At 28.4% G+C, this 8,715-nt stretch overlaps 1 protein-coding gene across 1 annotated transcript; it reads right to left on the bottom strand.

The window, feature by feature from the left end:
• Nucleotides 1–934: 934 nt before the first annotated feature.
• Nucleotides 935–1,734, bottom strand: COL26b_005426 (uncharacterized protein; the record flags this gene model as incomplete). Its single annotated transcript, XM_053178273.1, has 2 exons — nt 935–1,082; nt 1,277–1,734. The coding sequence occupies 2 exons, from the start codon at nt 1,732–1,734 to the stop codon at nt 935–937; spliced, it is 606 nt and encodes a 201-aa protein (XP_053037864.1).
• Nucleotides 1,735–8,715: the final 6,981 nt, after the last annotated feature.

Consider the following 8,715-nt stretch of genomic DNA (forward strand, 5'->3'; position numbering starts at 1 on the left):
GAGCCTCGATGGCCATCAAGAAGTGGAAATGGAAGTGCGCTGCAGGTTTAAGACAGGAGAGGTTGGTTTATTTCATTTCAATCATACCCAAGAGCTTCCGTATTCCCTGTTTTCCGTCTCCCTGGCTCATGAACCCCCGCAAAACCTAGCCTTCGTGAACGCATCCATCCTACATTTGTAATACATCTACTAGCACAACATGTCCTTCGATTTTGAAATCATGATGTCGGTGGCTACAAGTTGTTGTGCCCCATCATCTGCTCTTCACGGCAAACCACAACCACATGACTGATCTTGAAATGATCAATGTTCTAAGGTATTGACCACTTCAAGACGCAGCAACTGTGGATTAGACATGAGATCTCGGCACGGACAAACATGAAGAATTTCTTCAGCTTCACCTTGCACATCACACACCGCTCAACATGAGTCCAGTAAACAATCTAGCTCGTCGAGTTCAATGTTTTCCGGGCTATGATCCCACTCTAGGAGTGCACCTAGCTTCAGCCAGCTGTCCCCATCAGTGTCCTTTTTGGGAGGCATAGTTGCCTTGATAGCAGGGCTTGTCAGGATGTGGACTGGGACAACATTGCCATTGGCGGCAACACTTTGTCTCTCTTCGAACATGGTATCCTCACGTGACCCTTCATACGTATTGGCCGTCGAGTGGTCAGCAGTAGCTATTGAGAGTTCGCGAGCGAGCTTGCGCTTCTGGAGCACATCGGCGGTCTGCGTGAATTCTCGCTCGTCCTTTTCGAGGGGAGGTGAGGCACTCCGGTGGCTTCTGGCATACCTCAAACTAGTGGGAAGTGACCCAACAGGCGTCGAAGGCATCGCGAAGTCGTCATCCGCATCGTCAAATTCGGGAGATGACAAATCCACCTCTGGTGATGGACTCAGCTCTCTTCGGCGCAAATCCATGTCATCACCGTCCTCAGACCCAGATGCTACACTGGACAATGATGGAGAGACGACGGACCGCTGAACGAGGAGTGGCATTGTTGAGTCGGGAAGGGGCCGTCTCGGGCAGGTTGTGAGGTAAAAGTAAGTTCTGCGAGGATGTACCGTTTCCGACTCCTTGGCTACAGGACAGGGTGAAAGCGTGCTCCAGCACGATCGTTTGACGTAGGCGGCGAGACGTGAGGATACAATGGCGCAAGGATTGGCAGAGCTTCAATTCGTTAGCATACCGCATGGCAAGAGAGTCGAGGACGATGAGCAAGAACCAATATGAGAGGGAAGAGGCATGGGGTCAGAAGGTGGCAATGATGCGTACTGTTGGACGATAGGCAACTGCTGCGACAAGACAGTCGCCAGCTCCTTAACCAGATGGGGCCTGTTCGCGGTCGCCTGCAGTTGGACGATGACGGCCTCCACAATCTCGTCATTAATCCCTTCCAGCTTGATGTTTATTGATGATATTGTGTTGCCACAGTCTCCGATCTTGACATCCTCAGCCGTCGGGGATGGCGGTGGCGTGTGCTCCAGCATGCTTTTCTCGTCGGGGCGCTTGAGCGAGTTTCCTCTGCGTTGAGTCTCGTCACCATGGAATCGCTTCTGTCGCTTGTTCGATTGTAGTGTCACGGGGGGTATGATGGTGATGCGACTCGGTGTGCACTCAGAGATGTTCCGATTTGAGCTGGCGGTGGCGGGACTGCGATGGGCATGGCTTCCAGGTACGTGAATTCCCAGAGATGGCAAAGAAAGCGACTTGCGTCGAGTGTTGTACGGCATATTGAATGATGGATTGCTCTGTTTGCTTGGACGGTTGGGCTGGTGCTGAGTTAGGAGTTGACTGTAGATGGATCGTCTTGCGACCAAGACACTCGATAACAAATAGCGCGCCTGTTGCTAGAATAGACCAGATGGAGTTCCCCGGATACTTTTCAGGGTCTTTTTCAGAGGGCGGGATGTTTGCTGGGCAACAAACGCTGCGAACCAAAGGCTCCCTTCTCGTGAATTTTTTTTTTTTTTCCACACTTCCCTTGTTTCCGACTGGCTGAACGTTTTTTTTTCCCACGGTACCCCTGGCAAAAGACGTAAGATGGTGGGGTCAGGTGGAGTAGCGGTATTCAGCCCCTGTCTGGTCCTTACAACCGTGTACTGCATAGTACAGTAAATACCCCTGCAAATGCATCACCCTCGAACTGGATAATCGGGTCAAAATGCATATCCATGAGCTGCCCGCCTTATTTTATATGGGCAAACCACAAAAAAGTGCATATCTGCATACTACATACGGCTTCCTAGATTATCCCGTATGAGGGGCTATGGTAGGGGGTTTTGGGCCTGCGCTGGGGGTCTGGGGGGTCTCTAGGGGGCCCTCTAGGGGCCTATAGTAGGCCCTAGAGCTCTTAGAGCTCTTAGAGCGCTAACTACCCCTCTAAAGGCCTTTATAGCTACTAAAGGACTTACTCTTTAGCTATTATAGCTGCCTTCTATATAAAAAGCTTATACTTATTAACTATATATTTAAGTTAAATTATATATTAGTTACCTGCTTAAATTATAAATATTTATTAAAATTATTACTGTACTATTTATATATAGTTTAAGTATTTATTTTATTTATATTTGAAACTATTTATATAGTTAGTAATATAAGCTTTTTAAGTAGAATAGTAGCTAAAATAGCTAAGTATAAATTATTTAAGACTAGTTAGATTATAAAGTTTAAAATAGTTTTAAGCTATTAGAAGTAGCTTAAATAAATAGATAATTTATTTAATAGAAATAATAAGCTTTATATAACTATGTGAAGTTTTTTCTAGTCTTTAAAAACGGATACATATATAATATTTAATTTAATTTATTAATTAATATTGTAATACTTATTTATTAATACCTTAAGTAGCTTATATAGCGTAAAGCTTTTTAAGCCTTCCTTTAAGTTTCTAGCTAAGTAGCTTACTTTAGCTAGTTAAATTACATATTATATTACTTATTACTACTTATTATATAATATCTCCTCTATAAGTTATAAATTTAATATTTAGATTATTAGTATTTATAGCTTCTAATTAAGTAGATATAAGTTAAAATACTTATATAGTTTAGTCTATTTAGCTAAAGTATATATTTAACTGTATATTAAGGTTTTACTATAGTCTTTTTATAGAGGGGCTGCGTTATAACTATAAGCTTAAATACTTATATAGTATTTCTAAAATTATACTTATATATATAAAGTAAATCTTATTATAGTTTTTTATAAAATAGCTATATCATGACTATAAACTTAATAGCTTCTAAATAAGTATTTTTCTAAAAATACTAGGTTCTAACCAAGTACCTTCTAAAGAAGAATTTAAGTAAAACTAAATATAACTAGCGCTATAAAAAGATATAAGGCTAAGATTACTAATATTAATATATCTAGTAAAACTATACCTCATAACTAAATGATTAACCCTATAACTATTAATTATATCTTAATATAACTAAAAGGAATAAAGTAACTATAACTTTATCTATTTTGATTACAGTGAGCCTAGCCTTATGGTTAGTATTAATTATTATGTCTTAGGGCGTGCCTCAGGCAAAGCCCTACAGCATGAGGCCCTATAGATCAGGCAGGATAAAACACATCGTGAAGTTACAGGGATCTAGGTAGTTTGCTTCAAAAAGTGGTATTAACACAGGATTGAAGATGAGGAATAAGCTCAAGGCTTAGCAAGCAGCGTCTTAAGTACGTAGCCAAGACAAGCTTTTCTATAGCTAAAGACCTTATGAAGCTATCTCTAGTATATGTCTCACTGTGAGCGTGAGTCACGCGGGCAAGGCTATCGACCTCACTAGCAACGAAGCCATCGTCAACGAGGCTAACAGCCACAATAGTATAGCGATTCCCAGTAAGCGTAGGCAGTTATTCTAGACCCTTAGGTACGTATACTGCGAAGCTACTAGACTAGGCACTAACTGAGGTGCTTTTACTACTTTTTCCCCTACTGTGAAAACCCCTATTAGGTAGGCTTTAAACTTCCTCAATATAACTTTATCTATTGAGAATAAAAAGTGTAATTATATAAATTACCTATTATAGTAATTCCTATAATTAGCTAAAATAAATAAAAACTATGTATTAAGTTAGTTACTATGAAAAGTATATATTAATAGAATAATAATTCTCTAAAGTTAATAATATAGTTATTATAAACTAAAGTTAATATTGAGTTAATATTTAAAACTAAAATAATAGAACCTAATAATTTATAATAAGCTAATAAACTATAATTATAATAATACTATAGATCTAAAATATCTAAATTAGAGAAGAGTAGATAAAATAAAGCTATAATAATTAACTTTATAATAAGGGTTTTTATAGTTAATTACTTATTATAGTAATTACTTAATTAAATAACTACTTAATTAAGTAAGGGTTTATGAAGAAAAAATATATTATATATATAAAAGATTTTTCTATTTAGAATAGATTTTAAAGAAGTAAGTAATTTAATAGTTTTATCTATTTAACTACTATTACTTATTACTAATACTTATTATTACTACTTACTCCTTATTATTACTATTATCAGTATTTTTTCTTTTATATTAATAATAACTATATATAATAGTTATAAATAGTTATTATTAAATATAAGGAATTTTATTATAATAACTAAAAAAAAGTTTCCTCTTTTTATTATATTAAATACTACTTTTACTCTTAATAATATTACCTCTGTTGTATATGCTTTTATAGAATACCAGCTAATTGAAGAAGTTTTATAATATAACAATAACTAAAATAATATTAGAAATACTTTAACTTTTATATTATTACTTTTAGAAGTTCAAACTAATTTTTAAATTAAAAAGTATATAGGTATTAAGTAACGTTTATATTAATACTTATCAAATAAATTAAATAAGTAAGGTTCTATTTAGAAGATATTAAATAGTTTAACTTATTAAAGTATTTAAAAATAAACTTTATTAATATATAAAAAGTATAAAGATAGTTTAATAAGAAATATCTATATTCTTAAGGCCTCTGGCTATTTACTATAATTTTTACCTTTTAGAGTAATAAACCTCCTAACTCTACGCCTCTCAATAATATATACAGCCTTTAGTTATATAATTATAACCTAATAACTTCTTAAATTTCTAACTATATCTCTCTCCTAACCTCAGCTATATTTATATATATATATATTATACTGGATAACTTTACTACCTTTCATTTTACTTTAGTAATAATATAGTTTATAATTACTTAATTACTAACTATTAAACTATTAACCTATTCTCTTTCTTATATATTACTTATACTACTATTAAATGCTATCTCTGTTACTATTTTACTATCTACTATTAAGTTATTATTAATATACAAGAAATAATAATAATAATAATAATAATAATAAAAATAAAAATAAAAATAATAATAATAATAATAAAAATAAAAATAATAATAATAAAAAATAGTAGGTAGTAATAATTGGTAGTAGTAATGAGTAGTAGTAATTAAATAGATAAAACTATTAAATTACTTATTTGTTTAAAATCTATTCTGAGTAGAAAAATCTATTATATATATAATATATTTTTTCCTTATAAGCTATTCTGAGTAGAAAAATCTATTATATATATAATATATTTTTTCCTTATAAGCTTTTACTTAGTTAGGTAATTACTATAATAGGTAATTAATTATAAAAACCTTACTATAAAGTTAATTATTATAGTTTTATTTAATCTAATTTAGATATTTTAGATCTATAGTATTATTCTAGTTATAGTTTATAGATTTATTATAGATTGTTAGTTTCTATTATTTTAGTTTTGAATATTAACTTAATATTAACTTTAGTTAGTAATAACTATATTACTAAATTTTGAGGAATTAGTTTTCTATTAATATATACTTTTTATAGTGACTAGCTTAATATATAGTTTTTATTCGTTTTAGCTAATTACAAGAATTACTATAATAGGTAGTTTATATAATCATACTCTTTATTCTAATCAAATAAAGTTATAGTTACTTTATTTATTTTAGTTATATTAATATATAATTAATAGTATAAAGTTAATTATTTAATTATTGAATATAGTTTTACTAGTTATATTAGTATTGGTAATCTTAGCTTTATATCTTTTTTATAGTATTAGTTATATTTAGTTTTATTTAAATTCTCTTTTGGGAGGTACTTAGCTAGGACCTAGTAGTTTTAAAGCTCCTTAGAAGTTAAGTAATATTTATTTTACTTAAACTTTACTTAATTTTATCAAAAACTAGTAAGGTTATATAGGCCTAAATGTATAATAAATTACTTATATTATGTAATATTTAGACTTTTAGTTAGGCTATTAGTAATATATTTATTTAATTTAGTATAAGTTAATTGTACTTTTTTATTGATAATATTCTGATAAGTAAAGTGATAAGTTATATCTATATACTTTATTCTTTTATAAAATTCTAAGTTTTTAGCTAAATATTAAGCTAATGAAGAATTAGTAGTTATATTAAGAGTAGTTAAGTTATATTTAAACCTTAATAAATTATTAAGATTAATAAGAATATTATTTAAATAAATAGCTTTTTTAGTAGTTTCTTTTGAAGCTATATATTTAGCTTTATAAGTATTAGTAGTAGGGCTTTTTTATAAGTTATTATTCTAGCTTATTATAATTTTATTTAAAAAGAATACATAACTAGAAGTAGATTTTCTTTTAAATATATAATTAATCTAATTAGAATCAGAAAAACTTTATATTCTTATAATAGGAATATTATAATAAAAAATTGGTATATAATTAGTATTATAATTTAAATAACTTTGAATCCTATCTAAAGCCTTAAAATAGATATTAGCAGGATTTAATATAAATTTAGCTATTTAACTTACTATAAAAGCTATATTAAGCTTAGTTTTTATTACTAATTAGATTAGAGAGCTTGTTTTTTATTAATATATCTATATATTCTATTTTATAGCTTAATGTCTATTTTTAGTTAATTTAATAGTTAGATCTATTAGTATAATATATTTATAGATATTTTCCTTATTAAATCTTTTAATTATAGTTTAATATAATTATATAAAGATATAGTAAAATATTATTCTTCTTTATTAATATTAATTTATTAACTTAGAAAAGTATTAACTTTGCTTATAGGTTCTAATTTTATTAAATTAGCTATTTTTATAGCTAATTCTTCTATTTTATTTTTAAGCTTTAATAATAAGATATTCTTAATATAGTATAATGATATAACTTTATTTAGAGTATTAATAGAAACGCTATTATTATAAAGAAGTATAATATATCTTAATTTAGCTAGTTATATAACTAAAACTTTATATTATAACTTAAAGCTTTATTTAAGCTTATATAGAGCTTTTAGTAGTTTTAATACCTTTTTAAGGTATTTTACACTAATATAGCTTTCTAGTTAATATACATAAATTTCTTTATCTATAGACGCGTATATAAAAGTATTTTTAATATTAAATTGATATATTATATAGCTTTTATTTAAAGCTATAATTGTTGATAGCCTGTAAGTTTTATATCTATAATTAGTACGAAAGATATCTATATAATTAATACTTATGATTTAATTAAATCTTTTAGCTATTAATCTAACCTTATATTTTATAATATTTCTATTTTTTTCTTTTTTCTTTTTATATATCTATCTAGTATTAAGTAGAGTTTTATTAGTAGGTAAACTAGTTAGAATCTACGTTTCTTATACTATTAACTTATTAATTTTATTATTTATAGCTTTTTCCTAGTTCAATTTATTAGCTAAGTTAATTACTTATTTATAGGTATTAAGATTATCTATATTAGTATTTACTACAAATATATCGTTTAATTTATCTTCTTTATTATTATAATAATAGATAATAGATATTTTATTATTATTATTATTATTATTAATATTAATATTTTGTTCTTTTATAGTTAATTTACTTATAGAGCTAGGATTTATATCTTTATTATTAGTAATATTGTTATTACTAGTATTATTAAGAGTATTAAATATAAAGCTTATATCTATAACTTTAGTATTAATAGTATTATTATTATTTATATTCTCTATACTATTAATATTTTTATAGAGGAAGTTATTTTCTATAATAACTAAATCTCTAGTCTATAAAAGTTTATTAGTTTCTAAGCTAAAAACCTTATATTGAAATGAATTTATACTAAAACCTATTAAGATACCTTTAATACCCCTAAGTAATAATTTAGTTAGTTTATTAGTCTTATTTTTTTAATAAAATAAAGATTTAAAAATCTTTAAATATAAAATATTAGGTTTCTTATTATATTTTAGTTAACATAAGGTTTTATAATTAATAGAACTATTAGAGGTTATATTATATAAGTAAACTATAGTATAATAGTATCTCTTTATAGTTTTAAAAGTAAATAACTATTACATAATAAAGCTTTAACTTTATTAAATAAAGTTTTATTCATTTTTTAGTAGTATTATTCTATTCTAATATATAAAAGCTAGACTTTTAATATATTATAATAGAATTAGCTAATTTAGCTATAAATCTACTATTAATATATTTAGTATTATTATTAGTACTTAATATAACGTGGTTCATCAGTTAGCGACGTAACATCAGTGCGCGACGCACCTTTCCAACCTTCACCATCTCTCAATTACCAAACACCTTAGTATCACCAAAACTATATCTAATATTAACCGCGAAAACAGAATTAATCTTGCGA

This window comes from Colletotrichum chrysophilum (assembly GCF_026319265.1).
Source record: "Colletotrichum chrysophilum strain AFK26 chromosome Unknown scaffold_36, whole genome shotgun sequence".
Taxonomy (NCBI): domain Eukaryota; kingdom Fungi; phylum Ascomycota; class Sordariomycetes; order Glomerellales; family Glomerellaceae; genus Colletotrichum; species Colletotrichum chrysophilum.